Source organism: Melanerpes formicivorus, unplaced genomic scaffold (assembly GCF_026170545.1).
Source record: "Melanerpes formicivorus ecotype bairdi unplaced genomic scaffold, bMelFor1.0.p_v2 SCAF_29, whole genome shotgun sequence".
Classification (NCBI taxonomy): Eukaryota; Metazoa; Chordata; class Aves; order Piciformes; family Picidae; genus Melanerpes; species Melanerpes formicivorus.
The window spans coordinates 2,762,937-2,785,160 of record NW_027142381.1 but is presented as its reverse complement, the minus strand read 5'-3'; the positions used below and the strand labels follow the sequence as shown (position 1 = coordinate 2,785,160).

Genomic DNA, 22,224 nt, shown 5'->3' with positions numbered 1-22,224 from the left:
GGCGGTTGTTTGAGCTTGAGTGTGTTGGTTCATTGTTGCTGTGGGGTGACTGAAGTGCCCTGTGTGTAGGTCCCATCCTCCTGTACAAAATCCACTCACTCATGGACACTGCTGGTCTCGTGTGCCCCTCTGTGTTTGCTTCTAATCCTCGCTGTGTACCCAGAAGCCAAATCTTTTTCTGGCATGGCTGGGCACCAACCATTTGTCTGTTCACACAGGGCCTGTATTCAGCTCACGTGTCCCTTGCATGAGCCACTCTGCCATCCTGCAGCCTGAAACATGGTTTAAACTGAGGTTTGTCGGGGGGTTTGGAGGTGGTGATTCCCCCACCCCTTCCAGTCCCCTCCTCGAATAGGGAAAGGACCTTTGGCCACACTCCTCTCCCAAGGAGAAGCGGTTTGATGCCTTCTAAGCACTCTGAAAGGGCAGTGACTCAGTCTTGATTTAATCAGCTTTACAGGTGACATCTAGAGACAACTGGGAGTCTGCTTTTAATTGTCTTAATCATTAGATGCTCTTAGAAGGATTTGATATAGTTAATCCTTAATATTCAGTGCACTCATTGTAGAATGAGATACGAGCAGATTCTGAAGGCCTGTGGAGGTCAGACACCCTCCTGCTCTCTCTGTCTGTAGCTCCTTGCAGAACAGCAGGGAAAGAAAATCTGCTTCTCACAGATGTTCAGCTTATGGTGGTTTGAGTATAATGAACTGAATCCCATTGAGTTGGGCTGGTGTAAGTCTGGAGCAACCTCAGCACGCTGCTGGTTACGCTCACTGGAGTAAGGCTGCAGCTTCAGGATCTGCCCCTGCGTGTTCTGCCTCGAACAATCAAGCTAATCCTGCAAGAGCTGATTAATCATTAGAGGCCTGAGCCAATGTTCATTCAAATCAAAGGAAAGATTCCCTTTGGCATAGATGGATTTGGGGTGAGAAACCATAGGATTACAGCAGCATCAGGCTGTTGCCACAGAGTGCTGACTGCTGGTTGGATTTAACCATCACACACTGACCCTGCATGTGAACATCCTCCTTGCAAGCAGTTAAATAGGTGAAGAGATCTCCACCAAAGCCTTAAAATGCTGAGAAGCCAGCTATTTTTCTGGGCTTACTTTGGACTCAGTAGGGTATTTAGTTGCTTTTCTTATAAAGGTGCTAGCAAACAATGGAAAGAAATGGAGTCTGTACGTGGCAGTGAGGCCTGGAAGAAATCTCCACCTATCTCAGTGCTCCCTATAAAATAATGAAGAGTTCTCACCATTGGGCTGTGACTTAAGCAGCTCCCTTCAGAACACAGCTGATGGTCACTCCACTGCAGAATGTGACTGTTTTGGCACAATAAATGTGTCCCCTGTGTGCTACCTCCGGGAGGTGGATGGCCTTGGGGGATGAAGCAGAGCCATTTACCCACATCAGCTTGTTTACAGCAGTCTCCCTGAGACAGGAAATATTTGTGCATGGGGCTTTTTAAAGGGTTGCAGAGGAAGTCAGTGATGAACTTTTGCCACAAGCACCTCTTAAAAACGGAACCTACACCAGGAATTCAGGAATTCATTTGTCTGATCTGGTGCACAGTGCTCTAATTTGCAGGCAGTGTTAGCAGGAGTTAACTGCTGCTGCAGGAGCGTTCCCCAGCTGCTTTATGGACTCCCACCAAGCAGGAGCTGTAAGTCATTTCTCACTTTCTGTAATTATAAGCCTGCTATGCACACATGAAACCTCACTGTTTAGACACTCCAAGTGCTTCACCACCAGCTGGGAAGCCTGGGGCTGTGAGATAGGTCAGTATTAGCTCTGTTTTTACAGAAGGCAAGTTAAAGAACTAGGTCTTGCCCCATGCCACCCTGTGAGTCAGGGGTGAAAGTGGAAAGGTTATCCTGGCCAGCAGGTTTTTCTGGCCTTTTGCCCTTCTGGTCCTGGCACCAGGAGCAGCAGCTTCCCCCTCTGATGCTGCTTCCCCTGGTTCTTTTCATTGACTGAAGTGCTGTGTCTGCAAACAGGAGTGGAGCTGTAATTTGGCTGAAGGCACACAGTCATTGAGCAGTTAAGTGTCTCAGCCTTGCACTTTGGGGTATGTTTGTCTTATTTCACACTTAAACCTGTACAGCTGTTTAGGATTCACATCCCTGAAGATAAGAACAGCCTTATGTACTGCTGTTTAGTTTATTTCATATCTGGAGCTATTTGCTGAAAAAAACACCTGCCAGAAATGAGAAGGGGTTGATAGAGACTTTGAACAAAACCAAACCCATCAGCTAAGACACTGAGAAAATCTTGACCCCTAACAAGAGCTTGGGGACATCATCCTCACTGACTGACTGCTGCTTTGGCTGGGTGTGTTCAGAGGGCAGAGCATAAAACTGCTCATCTGAGAAGGTTCTGAAGACAGTGGCATAAAAGGGAGGGCAGTTCAGCTGTGAGTCTTTCAAACCAGTAACATATACTGGGCTTGGGAGCATACTGTGTGCTGATGGGTAGTCAGGGTGCACGGTGGGACCATATGCTGAGGTTTTGCTACAGCTCAACTAGTCAGCTCCTACAGCTTTGTCTATGATCTCTCCCTTCACATTACAAATTCCACCACCACCCCTTCTCACTTCACCCACCATCCCTCCTGCAAGGGGTAGGCTATCATGGCAGGAGAGGTTCAGGTTGGATGTTAGGAAGAAGTTCTGTACAGAAAGAGTGATTGCGCTATGGAATGGGCTGCCCGGGGAGGTGGTGGAGTCGCCGTCATTGGAGGTGTTCAGGAGGAGACTTGATGGGGTGCTTGGTGCCATGGGTTAGCTGTTTGGGTGGGTTGGATTGGTTGATGGGTTGGACACGATGATCTTGAAGGTCTCTTCCAACCTGGTTTGGTTTATTCTAAAGGTTTATTCTAAAGGTGATCCCTGAGACTTCAAGCTGTTGAGTTTCAGATACCTGCTGTGGGTTTCCATGCTCGTGTCATCGCTCAGGTATTTTTTAGCGGCAGATCTGGATCATAGTCATGTATATTAGAATCAGAGAATCAATAAGGTTGGAAGAGACCTCAAAGATCATCAAGTCCAACCTGTCACCCAACACCTCATGACTACTAAACCATGGCACCAAGTGCCATGTCCAATTCCCTCTTGAACACCTCCAGGGATGTTTCAGGCACCCCTGTGCCTGACATCCACCAGTCACTGGCTCCTGTGCCCTCAGCTCTGAAGCTTGGCTGGACCTTGCAAACCTCAGTGCCTTCCTTATAGGCACCAGATAAGGGGAGGAAGGAGAGTTTGAGAGGCATGAGATTTCTCTAGCCAAAAGATATTAGGACAAGGACTGATGATTTTAAGCTGAAAGAGGAAGATTTAGACTGGAGCAAAGGAAGACATTTTGTACACTGAAACCCTGGCCCAGGTTGCCCAGAGAGGTGGGAGATGCCCCATCCCTAGAACCATTCCAGGTCAGGTTGCTGGGGCTCTGAGCAACCTGTTCTAGTTGTACATGTCCCTGATGACTGCAGGGGAGTTGGACTAGATGACCTTGAAAGGTCCCTTCCAACCCAAACTGTTCTCTGATTCTATGACATGACCTGGAGAAGCCACAACTCTCAGGATAAAGCAGATAACCATGCATGCTTCCTGGCTGGGATTCTGTGTTGGCAGCAAAGGGCAGGATGCTGCCCAGCTCTGCAGAGCAGGCAGGGCACAGGCAGGGCCCTGCAGAGGCAGCTTTGGGGGTGGGGGGGGAAATAGGGATCAGATATCTGCTGGAAATAGGTGATTGGATTTGCTGCAAGTAGTGCCCGATGGTGTACGGCTCGCTGGCTTTGGAACTGGATACTTAGCTGTTTAAGCCAGATATTTGGAATAAAGTAGATGAGTCAGTGTTAATCTGCTCTCAAATGTCCTTTTTATTAGATTAGGCCAAACAAACCCAGCCCAACACACTGCATCCTGCGTGGCATGGCTGTGTGGACAATCAGCCCATTGTGAGGCCTTCGCAGGAGAGGTGGAGTCTGCGCGGGGAGGGGTGGCTGCCAAAAGAAAGGGCTGATGGAGCCATGAATCCGAGCTGTGTTTCAGCACACAGCAGCCCCAGGCCTGTGTGCCAGTTTATTTGGCAATTAAGTGATGTTGGTCTTTAGCTCTCCCTCAGTTCCCCTGGGATTCTGGTCCCTCTCTCAGGCAAGGTGGATGGATGGTTCGAGGGATGCTCTAATTGTGCTGCCGTCATGTTTCTGGTGGGAAGGGGGAAAACCCGACAGGCAAGACAGAAAGCATGCTGCTTGCCTTCCTGCTGGTACCTTCTTCCTAACAGCCAATCTGAATCTACCCATTTCTGGGTTTATTTTCCATTCCCCTTAGTCCTATCCTTACCAGTGCCCCTTAAGGCACTGGAAGGCCACAATAAGGTCTCCTCAAAGCCTTCTCTTCTCCAGACTGAGCAGCCCCAACTCCCTCAGTCTGTCCTAATAGGAGAGCAGCTCCAACCCTCTGATCATCCTCATGGCCCTTCTCTGGACACCTTCCAGCATCTCCACGTCCTTCCTGAAATAAGTGCTCCAGAACTGCACACAGTACTCCAGGTGGGGTCTCACCAGAGCAGAGCAGAGGGGGAGGATTGGTAGATTCAGATTGGATGTTAGGAAGAAATTCTTCCCCACGAGGGTGGTGAGACACTGGAATAGGTTGCCCAGGGGGGTGGTAGGAGCCTTATCCCTGAAGGTTTTTAAGGCCAGGCTGGATGTGGCTGTGAGCAACCTGCTGCAGTGTGAGATGTCCCTGCCCATGGCAAGGGGTTGGAACTGGATGATACTTGAGGTCCTTTCCAACCCTGACAGTTCTGTGATTCATGGAACAGTGGCTTAACTGTCTCCCAGGACAGCTGATTACACTGAAAAGAAGCCTCTCAGCATCTAATAAGGAGCTAATTAAATATACTTCTTCATTGCTGCACATTAAGTGTTAAATTTTTGTAGTTTTTTTTCCTCAAGACTAGCTGCAGACAGGGCATGAGAATGTTACCTTCCATGGCTGCAGGCTGAGGGCTTGCAGAGAGCCCCAGTCCTGTCAGAAGGAAGCAGAGCAAAGTAATATTGGAGACTTGGGGGAAACCTTGTGCTTGTACCTAGGAAAAGTATTTGAGGGTCAGCAGGTAGAAATGAGAAATTGTCAGTCAAGAGAGTGGGGAAGATCTTAATTCATGGTCTATTGCTACATGTCTAGCCCTTAAATGGGGAAGACCTCCCAGGTACCAGCAGAGCACTCATTGCCTGAGCTTGCAACTTCTACCTGCACAGATACATCCCTGGCTGGAATTAAAGGATGCTTTAAGCTAGCACTAGAGGCACATAGACCTCCCAAATGCTGCTAGTCCTGAACTGATAGTGCAGCAGGAGCACAGGTGTGAAGGACATGGCTCATCAACTGTCATGTCAGGCAGAGAGCTTCCCTACAGAGAGCTAATCTGTCTTGGATGGGGAAACCAGATCACCTGAGAGCTCTAAGAGATGTTTATAATGCTTGTTACATAGCAGGAGTAAGTGCTGTGCCCAGAGGCAGCCTCTGCCAGAGTCAGAGTGGAACTAGGCTCTCTCCTGATCATGTAACCTTCCTTTCCCCTGGATTAGAGATGTGGCCACTTTGTGCATGGCTGCTCAGGCTATGTCCTGGGAGTAAATATCCTGAGTCAATGCACACACAGCAGCTTCTCCTGCAGCACATCCTTTGCACAGGCTGCTGTTCTTGGGGCTGCTTATGCCCTGTTCTGGCTCCAGTCTGCTTGTCAAGTAATAATTACCCTCTAGGTGGACCAAGCCAGGCTATTTTTTGGTACCTTCACTTCTACATTTTATTGATGGTGAGCTAATTCCATCATTTCTAAGTGATTAAGTCAGTGGCCTTCTGTTTGCACCTGCTTGAGCAATGTACTGCTTGGCTGCTCATCTCTTTCAGACAGTGCTGTAGCTGGTTAGGAATGGCACTGGAATCCATCCAGGTAGATTTTAGAATAGAATAGGAATAGAATAGAATAGGAATACAATTGAATTAACCAGGCTGGAAAAGACCTTTGAGATCATTGAGTCCAACCTATCATCCAACACCATCCTATCAACTAAACCATGGCACCAAAGAGTCACAGATTGCATGGGTTGGAAGTGACCCTCCAAGGTCATCTTGTTCAACCCCCATGCAGTCAGCAGGGACATCTCCAACCAGATCAGGCTGCCCAGGGCCACATTGAGTCTGAATGTCTCCAGGCACAGGGCCTCAACCACATCCCTGGGCAGCCTGCTCCAGTACCTCACCACTCTCATTGTGCAGAACTTCCTCCTGCTGTCCAGCCCAAATCTGCCCTGCTCCAGTTCCAAACCATTGTCCCTTGCCCTATCACCACAAGCCCTTCTAAGCAGTCCCTCCTCAGCCTTCCTCTAGGTCCCTTTCACATATTGAAATGTAGCTCTAAGGTCTCTCTGTAGCCTTCTTTTCTCCAGGCTGAACAGCCCCAATCCTTTAAGCTGGTGGATTCTGCCTGTGCCACCGCAGTACCTCTGAGGTCCCTTCCAACCCAAGCCATTGTATGGTTCTATGATTCTTGGGAAACATGAAAGAAAATTAGGAAAACAACCCAATCCTGCAGCCAGGGAGGATCTTCCTGCACCTCTTTCGCTTGGGGATGATGCCTGAGCAAGAATCCTACACTTTAAAAGGCTGTGAAATGTCAAACCCCTGCTGTGCTTGATGGCTTTCCTGGTGGAGAGAGAGCCCTGCGCTCTGCTTGGCTGCTCTTTGCGACGTGTTTGGTACTCAAGATACATTTCTCCGCTTCAGGAGGTGTCCTGAGACCGCTCCTCGAGCTGCGCTGGTGGCGGTGCTGTGCCTGGGAAATCGTTTATAAACGTCTCATTAAAGACCTGTGTCTGCCTCCTTTTCTTTCTCGGTGGGTTGTTTTTTTGTCATGGGATCAGCTCGCTGAGAGCAGCTGTCCTCACTTCCGTGCGAGCAGCCCCCAAACCGCGCCGGTGCCGCGCAAATTCCCACAGCCTCAGCCGCCGCCGGCGACTGCCCGCGCTGGGGTCTGCAGGCACGGCAGGCTGAGCCGCAGCTCCTCCCCACGCCAAGCCTTGCCTTGCTGCTTTTAGAGGCTTTTTTCTTTCTTTCTTTCTTTCTTTTTTTTTTTTGTCTTTTCTTCCCCCCCTCGGAAGTTTGCTTTGTGCTAGCTTTATAAAGAAGCTGAACATATGGTGCGACCGCAGCTCCGCCAGCGGAGAGCCGGCGAGGCGTGAGCGGTGCCGGTGAGTCGAGGGGAGGTTTGTGTGCTCTGCGGGGTCGTTTGGGCTGCTGAAGAGAGCTCGCTGTGCGGGGCAGGAGCCACTCCTGTGAGTGGATCTCCTCCAGGTGGTGTTCTTGGGGCTGTCTCTAGGTCTACCCACGTACTGGGCTCTCCCCCAGTCTGCTTTCTAAGGACCCTTTCTGTCCTTAGGGTCTTTGAGTAGCTGCGGTGGTGTGGGCAAAGCCATCCCGATGCGGAGCTGGGGGGACAGGACTGAGTGAATCTCCACAGCTAAAGGCTTGGTTAAATGGAAACAGAGATCCTCTAGTTTGGGACAAGCTATGGTGAATAAAGTGACTGGTGCTTCCAAGTGGAATACTCTCTAGCTGAAGTGGTTTTTTATTACTTACTTATGGAACAATGAAGCCTGTATTATTCCACAACCCACCAGAGGTTACTTTAGTACAGTCCTAGTTTTTCAAATGTGTCTGTGACTTATTTCTAGAGGCAGGGGGTGGCACAGGCTGGGGAGGAAGGCATGGGTGCTCCATTCTGTTGTCAAATCCCACCTTAAGGTGTGGGGTTGGTTTTTTCCTCACTACTTTCTGGGAAAGCAGGGCGCAGCTCCAGGGGTGATAGGTGGGCTGGCAAATGTTGAGTAGCATATTGAAGCATGAGTGGTGGAAGAATATACTGAATGGTTTCAAAAGTACCTCTGATGTAAAAATTAAGGGGATGAATGGATCCAGCCATATGCTGCAGGTTAATAATCCCTCAGTGAAGGAAACGTTGTGCATCGCCTACCAGTCGCTTGCCTCCCTGTCGCTTTGTGCTGCCAAAGCCTCTCTGCTTTTGCATATTTTCTTGCACTGTTGGTTGTTGGAAAAACTTGGAACTCCTCACACGTGACAAAACCATAGCTATGTTGTTTCTTGCTTTTAAGAATTGTACTGGATCTGATCTAGCAGAGCTGGTAAACCCCAGAGTCCTCCATCCCTCCCGTCTCCAGTGGGCACCAAGGATGTGCCTCCCGCCTGTGGCAGGGCAGATTTTGTACCAGTCAGCCTCTTGAATGAGACCTTTATAAGAAAGCCTTTGTTCATCACTTCTGTTTGAGGTTCAGTGCCCTTCCCAGCTGCCCTTGTGAAGACAAATATCTGCCTCAATGGGCATCTCCTTGCATGCAGTGCAGAGCAGCTTTGCAGTGGTTCTCATTCGCTTTTGCCTGCTCCTTCATACTTCTCGCTCATTTTCTTCTTGTCCTTTTTTCCTTTCCCCTCATCACAGGTTTCTTTCTAGGTATGTCTCCTCCCTTCAAAGGGGCTAGAGCCAGCAATGCTGAAGTTGTAGCACATCTTAATATTCACACCATGGTGGTTATTGCAGAGCACAGCAGGGGCAATGCATTTCCAGGGTGCCAGATGCAGAGCTCGTCTCTGTGCCAGATTACAGCCCCAACTTTTCAGCTTTGAACTTGCAGAGCTTTCAGTCGTTGTTTCCAAGTCAGCCATAAATCTCTTGGGCTGCTTCCTCCCACAATGTGCTGCCAGGCATTTGGCAGTTGCCTGCAAAGCATTGCTTTTTCTCCAGTCACCTCTTCCCTCTCCATTTCTGCCTTATCCTCCAGCTTGAAAGCACCGTGATAAATCTTGCAGAAAACAGCTGCTTCGTTGCTGTGCTCCATGATTTGAATTTGGGTATGGGAGAGTGGGCTGGCTTTCATTTGATTGCCAACAGCATCATGTCTGTGTAACCCAAGCTGCTCTGAGAAGCTCCAATCCCATCGTGGGAACCTAGAAATTACATCTGGTGAGGCCTTGCTGTCGCCAAATGTTGTGAAGGCAGCAGGCAGCCAACTCTTCTGCTGTGGGACACCCTTCAGCCTGTGTGAGTGCTGCTGCTGCTGCCAGGTGAAGCCCTGTGCTCTGTCTGCAGAGGTGGCAGCTGCTGGAGGTGCAGCAGGTTGTACCTCTTGTCTCTTGCCTGGTAGTCCAACTAGTGGAGTGAATAGGAACTTAAGTCTTTGACAACAGATACTCTGGGCTGTCCTTCTTCATTCCCTTTTCTGCTGGGGAAGCTCTCATCAGCTCTGCTCTCCATCAGGTAGTGCATTTTTGTGATGTAATGCCTGGAGATGAAGTGGCATTGCAGGCCCAGAGAGCCTTACTGCAATGCAAAAGCAGTAGGTAAAAAACCCAGAGCCAGAAGCTGGTAGGTCCTTGATTATAGAGCCAGCAGGCTGCTGTTCTACACCTCCAGCTCACAGTGGAGGGTGATGCTCTGTTGAATGGGAAAGCATCATCCACCACAAGTGCTTGATGTCCTAGATACAGGCTGCAGTTTGAACAGGATCAGTGTCTGATATCCTGGCTGAGACCACATCCCAAGTCACTCCCTGAGCACTGAACCAAGCAGCAAGGCAGGCTGCTCTCCTGGCTCAAGCTTGTCATTAAGCCTTGGTCAGTCAAAATGTGCATTACCCATTTAGCTGGCACCCCTGGGACCAGCAGTGGAGATTTTTAGCTGACAAAAATCTGCCTTGGCTTCAAATGGGACTGCCCTTAAGCCCTGCCCAGGTGGGAGGGAGCGGAGCTGAAATGTTTGGGGGTTTTTCAGCAGTTAGTATGGTCCCGGGGCTGTGTGTTGAGAGATGCTCATGAGCTGCAAGGCCTGCTGCCTTGTCACAGGTTAGTGACATCTATGGCATGGACCAGCAAGATGAGGATGTGGTGGCTTCAGGTCTTGTGCCAGTGACACTTGTGCCAGGCTGGTACAGATTCCCTTGCTGGCTGGTGGGTGAGAAGCTCATTGATTGCCATGGAGAGGGAAGGCAGCCCAGGAGTGGGCAGGCAGTTCTGTGCTGCATGTCAGGCTGTCTGGTGATGTGGTGGGATTTGAGGGTAAAAACCTCTGAAAATGAAAACAGAGAAGGAAAAAGCTCTCTCCTAGGGGCACTGTAAATGTCTTCTATAAATATTGTGCATATTCTTATTTCTCTCTCCCTTCCTGGCATGAGCCCTGCTCTGTTATACCTCTTTCTTCTTTCCTTTCTTTCTTGTTCTTTTTCCACCCCCCCTTTTCTTTCTTTTAAATCTAATGTGCCTCCATTTTATCAATTAACTGCCTGTCTCCTGATTCCCATGGCAACACGACCAGGCTGTTGCATTTCTGTTTCCTTTGGCAGTTGGGGTGCCTGGCATGTGTCTCAGGAGCAGTAAGATCACAAAAGGGTGTTCTGCAGGGAGTAGGAAATACACAGGCAATGCTCACTATGCACCACTTCTCATGCTAAACCATTTCTCTCTTCCTCTCCCTCCTCCCCTTTAGAAACAAGTTTCCTTTCCCCTTTTGTTTCAATTGCCTGGTGATAAGAAATGAGCAACTGGAGTGCTGTGGGAGGTTGAAAGCTGTGGAGGGAGTGAAGGGATGCATGGCTTTGCTGGATGTGGATGGCACTTAAATAAAATAGCATGGGGCTGAGCACCTTGAGTCCTGGGTCCAGTTCTGGGCCCCCCAGTTTAGGAAAGATGTTGAGTTGGTGGAAGGTGTCCAGAGAAGGGCAAGAAAGCTGGGGAGGGGTCTGGAGCACAGCCCTGTGAGGAGAGGCTGAGGGAGCTGGGGTTGCTTAGCCTGGAGAAGAGGAGGCTCAGGGGTGACCTTCTTGCTGTCTACAACTACCTTAAGGGGAGTTGTAGACAGGCAGAGGTTGGTCTCTTCTCCCAGGCAGCCAGCACCAGAACAAGAGGACACAGTCTCAAGCTGTGCCAGGGCAGGTTTAGGCTGGATGTTAGGAAGAAATTCTTCATAGAGAGAGTGATTAGAATGTGCTGCCCAGGGAGGTGGTGGAGTCCCCATCACTGGAGGTGTTTAGGAGGAGAATGGATGGGGTGCTTGGTGCCATGGTTTAGTTGATTAGATGGTATTGGATGATAGGTTGGACTTGATCTCAAAGCTCTTTTCCAACCTGGTTAATTCTATTCTATTCTAAGAGGATGTGGCCAGACTCTTTTCAGTGGTGCTCAGCAATAGGACAAGCAGCAACAGGCACAATGGAAGTTAGAACATGAGGGGAAAAATTCTTCCAACCTGGTTTATTCTACTCTACTCTACTCTACTCTCATTGGGTATCCTGCAAAGAAGGTTATGTTCCTGCTGGTGCAAGTGCTCTGACCATCCAGATTTCAGGCCTTACTTAAAGGTTACTTTTTTCCCCATTTGCTCCTGTCCTGTACAAAGTTCTATCTTCACCCCCTCCTTCCCCAGACATTTCCAAGAGCTGGAAGAGTCCATCCCCTGTTTGCAGAAGTTCTTGTGCTTCCAGGGATTTTGGACACATGGCTTTCATTGACACAGTAATGAGAGCCATGTGAACAGGCTGAGGCTTCAATTAAAACCTTTAACCTCTCCAGCTCGTGGCTGGTAGGAATTTATTTGGCTCCTAAAGTCTTGGTGCCCTGTCAGCATGGGATACCCTGTCGCTGTGGGCCCTTAAAACTGATGAGTTCCACAAGGGGCCCTAAGCAGCAGGTCTGTCGTGGTGGTTATTAATGCATCATGCTTGGGCTTTGTGAAAGCTAAAGGGAAAAGCAGAGATCTGGAGGTGGATAAGATGTGCATTGAGCTGATACTGTGCATGACTTTGATTTACAAGTTGTTGTTCAGCCCTGAAAGCTGTGACCCACAGGAAGACCATTTAGACCGAAAAGAATGAGCCTGGCTAATGAACACAATAGGGCTGTAAAGTTGGAAAGCCCAAGCTGTAGAGATCCTGCTTGCTGCTTGTGGTCTCTGGGAGCCTGGTCACAGTGAGAGGGAGGGAGGGAGGAGCTGCCACTGCAGTCCTGTGTGGGTTGTGTTGGACAGAGCAGCAGAGAGAGATCCTTCTGGACCTTTCCTGGAAGAAAGAGCTTTCCCCATCGCTGACTTCCAGGTGAGCTGCTGAGTTAGATGCCTAATGGTGATATTAATAGAGTTCCTGTAGCTTCTTGATTGGCATCAAATGACAGGGTTGGAGTAGGAAGCAGTCAGTTTTTGTTGGGTTTGTTTCTCTTGTGTAACTCTGCTCAGCTTCATACCTGACATCTGTGCCCTTGCTTTGCTGTTAGCAAATTGCTTGGAACTTGTTGGTATTTAACTGGGGGGGTCTGACTAGAGCAGGAAGATTTCTCCTTCTCCAGAAACAGCAAATCCAAACAATACAGGCATAGACCAGCCCTAGGTGCCTCCTAGAAAGCTGCCCAGGGGGATTGTGGAGTCTCCCTCTCTGGAGATACTCAAAACCCACCTGGCTGCATTCCTGTGTGACCTGGTATAGATGATCCTGCTCTGGCAGGGATGTTGGACCAGATGATCTTTCGAGGTGCCTTCCAGCCCCTAACATTCTGTGATTCTGGGAAGTTCTAGGGGCTTGGGTGGCTTTCCCCTAAGCTGTAAGAACTGCTTGGGGAGTGGGTAAGTTCAGATTTCAGGTCTTGGAGAGCAGTGCTGTGGATCATGTATGGTGTGGGCTATCCTAAGCTGCTCATGGGATCAAAGACAAGTTGTTCATCACTACCTTCTGCCCTTCTGAAGAGCTGATGACTAAACACCTAGCTGGCAGGGTCAGAACATAGTCTACTCAGACTGCTCTGGATGGATGTTGTCTGGCCATCCAGTTAATGTGTCCATCAGACCTGAAGCTGAGAAGAATGAGTTTTAGCTTGATCATAGTGGCTCTTGGCTTCTCTGAACACCTAGGGCACTGTGGGAAAATGGGAGGCTTGCTTATTATTTTATATGTGGATAATGAAGGTCCTGTAAAATGCCAAGTTTCTCCACCAGGGCCATGATGAAGAAGGTGACCCTTCTGGCAGTCCCTCACTTAAATCCTGCTTTCCTGAATAATCCACCTCATGCTAAAGAATAATCATGCTTCTGCCTGCATGGCTGTGCTCAGGAGCCTGTCATTAGGTACTTTCCCTGTGATCACTAACTGCAGCTTGGCAGCCCTGCCTGCCAGACAGGCACCTAAACTAAACAGAGTGTACAAGGGCACACTAAAACATTGGGGGTTTAGGGAGCATGGTGTGGCACCAGGGTCCAAAGAATTGTTTGGGGTTTTTTAAATGGTCCAAGTCAGACTTTTGAAGGTGTTTTACAGTAAGCCTAGATGTGGTTTCAACTCCTGCTGCGTTGTTTGTTCAGCCTTGGGTAACCTTCCTGCTTTTCTTTGCTTGAGCTTCACTGCTGAAGGCTTTGCTTATCCCAGCCACGTTTGCAGAGGTGTTCACGAGGGCTAATGGAACCTGGACCCTGGTCATTAACTGACAGCTGTAATAAAGACTGCTAGTGTGCTGAACCCCAGACTCCAGCAGGACCAGCAAACCAGCTTTGATCTGCTGTGAATACAGAGGCAGAGCCCCCCCCCCCCTCATTTCTGTGCTTATAGTCCCCTGTACAGCAGAGTTGGACTGGGCTGTGCTGCTTGGCACGTTGCACACATGTGTCACAACCATGTCAGCAGCATGAGCTCTGGGTTATGGTGCTGTGCTGAGCATGAAACCAGGATGTAAGCTGTGTTTCTAATTTAATCTAATTTCTTTCATACCCATGAAGGAATGCCTATCAAAGACATTGGTGATTAAACCCCTCTAGCCATCTCTGCATGTTAAACTGAAGGAGTCTCTAAATTGTAGCTTGCTGGCTCCTCATCTTGGCTGCTTTAGTGTCTTCTGCTATTGAGAAGTGAAATGAAAATGGTGGCCTTGCTTTCTGCTTATGGTTGATTTTGTGGCTCACATGGATGGAGCCCTGTTTCTTTCTCACCCCTCTTTGTTTAAAGGCCTTCTGCAGAGATCAAAAGCTCGAAGTATCTTCAAGGTCTTTTGTTTTTCAGTTGTTAAGGTGAAAATGATTGGTGGATGTAAAGCTATCCCTCTAATGGAGCTCATCTTGAGATACTGTCTTTTACAAGGCTGAGAGTAGCACAAGCTTGAATGTCAGACCTCTGCCAAAAAAACCCCAAAGAAGTTAATGAAGAACATGTGAGGTTAAGGAAACTTGCAGAGCAGGGCCCAAAGGCCAAGGGAAGGTTTCTGCAGGAAGCTGGCTGAGTTCTGCCAGGAGCACTACAGTCTCAGCTGCCACTAGTGATTTCAGCTGGGAACAGTATTTACTCCATTACCCTTCCTGTGCCCATGCTGGGATGGGCCTCTGGAGCATGCCCCATGTGCTGAGCTGGGCATGCTCTATTTCATTGATTTTTCTCAAGTTGTTCCAGCTCCAGCCCAGCAAGCTTAGTGATCAGGTTGGGGGCAGTTCTGTCCCTAAGAGGGGTTTGTGTGATCATGCCTTAACTGCTGCTCTGTTCCTGGTCAGATGAGGTTCAGACCAGCCAGAGGTACTGCTGACTTCTGGGAGTCAAATTGGTGAAATTGTGCCATAGAGATTTGTCAAGAGTGCTGACTCTGGAGCCTAGTGAGAGCCAAAGTGTTGCTATTAATCCTTCTTAACACTGCTGGTCTAGCAGAAACTCCAAGTTCTTCACGCTGGTGCTGAGGCCCTGGTGCTTTCCTTTCCCCTGACATCAGACCTTTAGCAGAGCTTTGAAGTACTTTGGTTTGAGAGCTTTTATGTTCTTTAGGCTTTCCAGGAGCTGAGCCTGATCTGTCAGGCCCATTACTTCTGAAAGAGCTGTAGAAATGGGGCAGGCTGAGCCATAGTGATGGCTGAGGCCGCACAAGTTTCACAGTTCATTTCAGATAAGCACTAAAGTTTGCCTTGTCTCTGCAGCTGCTCAGGCCTTCTCTGTCAGCCTCCTCTGGCAGCAAATGTGAATTTCCCCCTGGGTGTGCTTTAGGCTTTTCTGCTTGGTGGCACCCAGAAATTTCAGCTTAAAAGTTAGGCTGAGGAGTCCTGGTAGCTTTCATTGAACACAAGATGCATGGGGCCGAGTCTCATGCACATACCCCTGGAGCAGCTGTGGGGAGAAGCACACCTGGGACCACAGTGCTACCAAGAGCCTCAGCTGAAGGTCTGAAGGTAACTGAAGGTCTACAGTATACAGAGTAATTGAATGGTTTGGGTTGGAAGAGAGCTTTAAAGGTAATCTTGTCCAACTGCCCTGCAGTGAGCAGGGACATCTTTAACTGGAGCAGGTTGCTCAAAGCCTTGTCCAGCCTGACCTAGAATATTTCCAGGGATGGATATGACTTGCTGGATCTGATTTTGCAAGCTTATTTCCTCAGTTGCTTGATTGATTTCTTTTAGGGCTTTATTTAACCTCCTCCTTTAACCTTCAGAGGGTTTTAATGAAGTTCTTATGTCTTAGTCTTTCATTCCCTTTGGGCCTAGGTTGAAAGCCCAACATTTGTGATAGAGAGCTTGACACAGGGGTCAGCAAGAGTGGGGTCACTGCTGACTCATTTGCTTGGGTTGACTTTGTTCCCCTTCAGGCAGAAGTCATTTAGGGACCTCCTTGTGTGTTACAGACTTTGGCCAATGAAGGGTGTGCTGGACAATGAATTTCTAGCATCCTCTGCAGCTTTCCTTCCCCCAGCACAGCAAAGCATTGCTGGAGACCTGGCTCTGGCTCGACGAGCTGATACTGGAATTGGAGCATTCTTTGCTGCAGGTTTTATGGAGCTCAGGGCACAGCAGGTCAGCTCTGGGAGGGCCAAACATGCAGGGCTTGGTGGATGCTTCCTGTTTATAGGCAGGCTGTTTATACTGAACATACCCCAGGTGTCTGCTCACCGCTGGGTTCTGCTCCTGCAAAGGGCATTGCAGCAGCTGGGAAGAAGCAAATCATTTGCGGAGGCAGCTGCCTGGTCCCGCAGGAGCTCTTAGTACCCTGGATGGGAATGTCAGTGCTTGGACTAACTCTGCTTGTATCCAAGCACATGGAGCTCTCCTAGCACCACAGCCTCACTCATTTTTTGTTGTTATTCTTCTTAATTTTTTGTTTTGCTTTATGTTTCCTTCGTGGATGAAAGGGTGGCTTTGGCATCTGCCTTCAAAGCAGCAGAGCATTGGGTCTGCTTTTGATCCTTAAGCACTTACCACCGCTCCTGTCCTTGGGAGCTTAGTCACACCACTGCTGCCCCACAAAGTAGCCTTTGGTGCTGTGAGGGGAGTGGGGGTAAGTGGGCGTTGCGAAGGGAGGCGAAGACCTGGGGTTGGTTCTTTCTGTTGTGTGCAAGAGCTGCAGAAAGTGGGCAGCAGACAAGAGATTCCTGTGCAGATTGCCTTGCTGCCGAGGAAGATGTGTAAGTAAGGAGGGCACTCAGGTTTTAACCTTCACCTGCTCTAAAGCTGCAACCCAAGCAGCAGGCCCAGATGTTTCCTTGGTTTTGCAGATGCCCTTTCCTGGTGTTTTGGCTGCCTTGGAGGATTTCTCCTCCTATCAAACCCTCTTTTCCCTTGCTTCACAGGCTCACCTTTACACAAGCAGGGTGCCACCTCCACTGCCAGCACCGAGAAGTCAGCCTCGAAGGTCGCCGAGGTGGGCGATGATTTCCTGGGAGACTTCGTGGTGGGCGAACGCGTCTGGGTCAACGGAGTGAAGCCAGGTGTGATCCAGTACCTCGGGGAGACGCAGTTCGCTCCGGGCCAGTGGGCAGGGGTGGTTCTGGATGAGCCGGTGGGCAAGAATGACGGCTCTGTGGGCGGAGTGCGGTACTTCGAGTGCCAGCCGCTGCAGGGGATTTTCACGCGACCCTCCAAGCTGACGCGGCAGCCGGTGGCCGAGGGCTCGGGGAGCGACGCCCCCTCCGTGGACTCGCTGACCGCTCAGAACTTGTCGCTGCACTCGGGCACGGCCACGCCGCCCCTCTCCACTCGCGTCATCCCCCTGCGGGAGAGCGTCCTGAACAGCGCCATGAAGACGGGCAACGAGTCCGGCTCCAACCTGTCCGACAGCGGCTCCGTGAAGAAAGGGGAGAAGGACTTGCGGCTCGGAGATCGCGTGCTGGTGAGTTGGTCCTGGGGTCTCCCCCCTGCAAAGGCAAAGGGCAAGGATTTGTCCCCTCCCTAAGTCAGGACTAGAGGAGGATGGAGTTGGTGATGAAGTGTGGGATAGAGCTTGGGCTTGGAAGGGGGTGTCTGGAGCAAGCAGGTGTTGGACTTGGTTTAGTTAGTCCTGAGGTGTTGGGTGATAGGTTGGACTTGATGATCTCTGAGGTCTTTTCCAACCTTATTAATTCTATGATTCTATGACATCTGCACCTGCTGTTGGTTGGGATGCTGTCTCCTGGATGTGTGTCTCTCTCTTTCAAGAGAACACTTTCCAGAGTGTTCCTTCTATTGGCCAAGTCATGAGCAGTAGAATGAGGGCAGATAGAGCAACTCAAACAGGAGAAGGAAACAGAGGAAAACCCATTGATTATGGATACTTCTCTCTTTCAGGAGAACACATTCCAGAGTGTTCCTTGTATTGGCCAAGTCATAAGCAGTAGAATGAGGGCAGATAGAGCAACTCAAACAGGAGAAGGAAACAGGAAAAATCATTGATTAGGGATGTTTCTCTCTTTCAGGAGAGCATATTTCAGAGTGTTCCTTGTATTGGCCAAGTCATGAGCAGTGGAATGAGGGCAGATAGAGCAATGTGAGAGGGAAATAGAAGAAAAATCATTGATGATTATTTCCTAATCCAGTGGTGCTCCCCTAAATGGGCTGCATCAGGGCTTCTGAGGAATTTGCAGCACAGTGTCTTGGTGCCTGAGGTCCAACACACTCTGCAAGTGTTTCTGAGAATCAACCCTAGCTGGTTTGGGTTTATGTTTGGATTTGTTTGGGGTTTTTTTATAATGAAGTTAGATCCTTAAAAGCCTTCCCTTCCTGCCTGCTAATTTATCTACCCTAGATGTTCCAAGATAAAAATTGGGACTATGATTTGTTAGTGTAATAAAGTGCAAGTCTGGAAGGAGCTCAGCATCACTCTGGCTCTAGCAGGAACTCTCAGCTTACAGAAAGGCTGGGAATTGTTTGCATGCAGGAGGGGAGGTCCAGAAAAAGAGCAGATAATGGCAACAAAAAGCAATAACAGCAAACTGTGGTTCAGTAACATGTGCTTGGCTTGGCAGACAGCTCTTTTCAGTAATGGAGATGCCAGCTAATCATGTTTGGTGTTTGAGTACATAAACAGTAATTCAGAGTTAACCTGAGTTGCTTTAAAATCCCTGACTAAATCTTTGCCCTTGGCCTCTGTGGATTGGTACAGTTTTTTGGTTGCCTTTGTTTCTTCATTGTTCCTGCTCTGTGCAGCTACTCTCTGTTTGAGAATAGCTTTTAGGCAGGTGGGATCCCCCAAAGGCTTTTCAAGTTCAGGAGGACATGTGTCCTCCTTAATTGCTCGGTGTATGGAGCACAAGGTTGCAGGGAGCCCTTCCAGCTCTGTAAGACCATCACCTGGCTGGCTGTGTTCTGCTCATTTCCTGCTAGTGCTTTTGTTTAACTTCATTAAAGTCCATTATGGCTTGAAGACATTTTGGCTTTTCAGTGGCATTGTTCTGAGACCCTTTCTGACTCTGTAGCAGTTGCAAAAAGTGACTTTCAGCTTTCCATTAGGAGCTTTCCATTAGAAGAATTGGATAATATTTGCCTTTGGCACTTCCCTATCTCAGCCTTTTTCCCAGAGATGCAGAAATTGCATTAAAGAGATGAAAACCCAATCCTGATGGTGTAGACCTCCTCTCTTGAAGCCTGGCAAATGAATGTGGAACAATTAACCTTTGCTGCAGTGAGAACGGAGCTTCCCAGTGGATGATCATCACTGGAGTGCTGTGAGGCTGGCTTGCTGCCTTTCTCCAGGGACAGAAGGGCTGGAAACAGAGCAATGGAACAGTTGAGCATGGGAGGAATCTCTGCTGTGTTTTTTTTTCACCTGAGAAAATGCCTTTTTGCAGGCTTTGAATGGGAGGCTCTCAGCAGCTGAACTCATTCCACTCTAGATGTGGTTGCTCTCTAAAGAAGGGTGGGAAGAAGATGGCTCTTCTCTATATGTCAGTCTGAATTGACAATAAAGTTCCCCTTAACAGAGGTATTTTGCCCTTCAGCCTAACAGTGACTGAACTCTTCAGTACTGAAATGTAGTAATAAAGAAGGCTGTTTAAAGTCCAGGTGCCAGCCCTGGTGGCTGGTTGGCTCCACTGCTGTGGGTTTTTTTTCCTGGACACCCTTTGGATGGGTTGTAGGTTTGTGATTTTTGCTAGGAGGCCAAAACCAGAACAGATGTTGGAACAGCAGAAGCAGCCCTAGCAGGGAGATTGTGACAGAGTGGTGTCTTGGGTGATGGCCAGGCAGGACTGCTGTGGTGGGCTGGCCAGGCTGCTGGGAATGGACTCTGGGCTCCCCCCTTGAGCATGGGGTTTTTAATCATTCTCTCCTCTGTATGCTGCAGAGTGGTTTTGCCTGTGGTGTGTTGCATCCTCTGGCTCCTGGCAAACAGCATAAGTCTGTTTGCATGAATAAACTTAGGATGCTCTTTTCTTTAGCATCTTCCCTGCATGCCTCCCCTCCCACCCTGCTCTGCCAACCTGAAGCTGCAGAAAGCCTTTAACCTCCTGAATGAAAGATGATTTCCCTTAGAAGCTCCTCAGCAAGGAGAATTGCAGCCTAAGCCTAAACCCTTCTCCCTGGGCAGGGACAGCTACTTACTCTGCTGCTATCAGCTCACTTTGAGCTGTATCAGTGCCCAAGACAGAAGCCTTGCTGCTGTGAAGGCATATGTGAGGCATTACAAAGGAAGGATTCATGCTCTTTTGTTTTCCTGGTTGCCCATCAGAGCTTTCCCAGCATGTTGGAGTCTTGGAAGTGTAGCAGTGCTCCTGTATGGACTTTACAGGCAATCACAAGACTTACTTCCTTATTGCAAACTAGGCAGTAAAGAAGGAAGGATCTTACTCAGTAGTTCTATCAAGGTGGTATTTTCAAGGAAGGTGTTTTCAGTCTTCCACTGCCTGCTTTCAGCTCAGGAGTCCAACAACTGCTGTGTCAGGACTGGAGAGTGCAGCAGTACAGTGGAGCCCAGGACCTTGCACGAGGGCGTGGGAATGCTGGAGCTCTGTCCCTGTGCAGGCTCGTGATGGGCAGTGGGAAGTGGAGCCTTCCAGTTGCTTGTAGGATTCAAGAGACAGGAAAACATCTAGTTTTAGACTGGTCTTGTAGCACAGATAGGAGTAGATTATTGCCTTTGTGTGGAGTGAAACCCAGCATGACTGCTATTGTCCCAGGAGCAGTGTTCCCTGTCACTGCAATCCAACTAAGAGGAAATGAATAGCCCAGAGCAGCTGCCCTGCCCTGCCCTGCCCTGCTGCCACATGAACCCTTCAAGCCTTTTTGTGCACACACTCCCCCCCACCCCCAACCATTCATTTGGGCTGATGCTTTGACTAGTCTTGTCTTCTGTGTGCAGTATCTGTCATTAAATAGGAGTTGTGAGTGGCCTGTGGCGGAGCAAACTGTGTCATTAATGTGGGCGGACTTGTATCAGCACAGCCTCAGGAGGGGATGCTGTAATTCCAGGCTTTCCTCTAACACCACATCCCTGGGATATTATTTTCTCACTGGTGCCTGAAAGATAAATGTGCACAAATGCCTTGCATCAGCAGTGCTGTCAGACTCATCCCTGTGCAGTGCTGACTTGTGCTGTGGGGATGGGAAGGCACGGAGATAAGTGGCTGGATTAAAAGAAGTAATAGAAATTCCTCCAACTACACACAGGGAGGACTGTCCTGTAATTCCTGGCTGTCTTTCACCCCTCACCCTAAACAGCAGCTCTGGTGCTCACAGATGACATAGTGAGCATCTGGTCACATGAAACCACTCATGGTCAGATGTCACCTGATGTAAGTTGCATTTACATAGCTGACCACAAGCCAGATCTCCACCTTACCACCAGCTTGCTGTCAGCTGGGACAGCCCCAGTAAGCAATGGCATACGTTTCCCACAGGGATATGCATTTACCTCCTCTTGCTTACAGATCATTATTTCATGGGATCTGTAATGGCTGGCCACCCCACACCGCTGCAGAAAGCACCATCTGTAGGTAAGGGCTTGTGCAATGGTCTGCTGCTGGCAGGGCTAGGAAGAGCTGAATCATGGCAGTGCTTGGGAGAGCATGAGCCGTGGAGTGGGGAAACACAGCTTCTACCACCCACAGCTCAGGTAGGAACAGGCTGCTTGTGTGGGTAGTTGAGGTGGGGGTGAAACCCTTCTTTGCCCAGGGGAAGGGTTGCCTGCTTCAGTTCACACACTGGATACAGCCTGCAGCTCAAACTGGAGCAAGCAGCACTTGTCCACTAAAGGTGAGCTCCTGTTTCTTGTTGGTGTCATCCACTGAGAGTGTAAGACAGGCTTATGGGCTGCACTTTAGAAGTAGCTGAAGGTCCTCAGAGTAAAGGGGGTAAAGTAAGGGTCCTCAGAGTAAAGATGTTCTGTGTCTACCCTTTCTCCACCCTCCCCTTCCCCTCTCTCCCCACAGGTAAGCAGTAGACCCCACATGAGGCACAGGAGCCCTGCAGAAGAGACATGTCAGTGTGTTGTACTGGGGCACTGATTCTTCTCTCCTCAGCCCTCTGGCCAGCAGCATGGCCCTGTGGAAATGTTTTAGATAGAAATGTAGTTGGGTAACATAAGAATTTTAAGCAGGCAGCACAGTATCATCTGCATGGATCTTGCCTGGGGATGTGCTCAAGCAGGTGTCTACAGCCATTGCTGACCCCTGAGCCAAGCATGAGGTGAGCTCCAGTCCCTCTTGGCCTGAGTGACACTTCATGTTTTATGTCCCTTTTCTCCCTGAGCACTATTGGAGCTTGCTGCAAGCAGTGCACTGCCCACAGGCCCTGAGCTGAGGACAGCTGTTGAAAGGCTCTTGCAGAGAGCAAGAAACTGCTGCAGGGTGAGCAGGGAGGATGTCAGGGGAAAAGAGCAAACGCAGGCTGGAGGGAGTCAGCCGGGTGGAGATAGGGCCTGGTGCTAATTTGGTAAATGGTTTAAATGATATAT

At 49.3% G+C, this 22,224-nt stretch overlaps 1 protein-coding gene across 8 annotated transcripts in view; it reads left to right on the top strand.

Moving 5' to 3' along the window:
- The window catches only part of CLIP2 (CAP-Gly domain containing linker protein 2), a 112,962-nt gene that overhangs the window by 55,274 nt on the left and 35,464 nt on the right, over window positions 1–22,224 (top strand). For all 8 annotated transcript variants that reach the window (XM_068154468.1, XM_068154466.1, XM_068154471.1 and 5 more), the window contains exon 3: window positions 16,652–17,190. In XM_068154468.1, coding sequence (XP_068010569.1) covers window positions 16,652–17,190 — 539 coding nt within the window. The remainder of the gene's footprint in view (window positions 1–16,651; window positions 17,191–22,224) is intronic.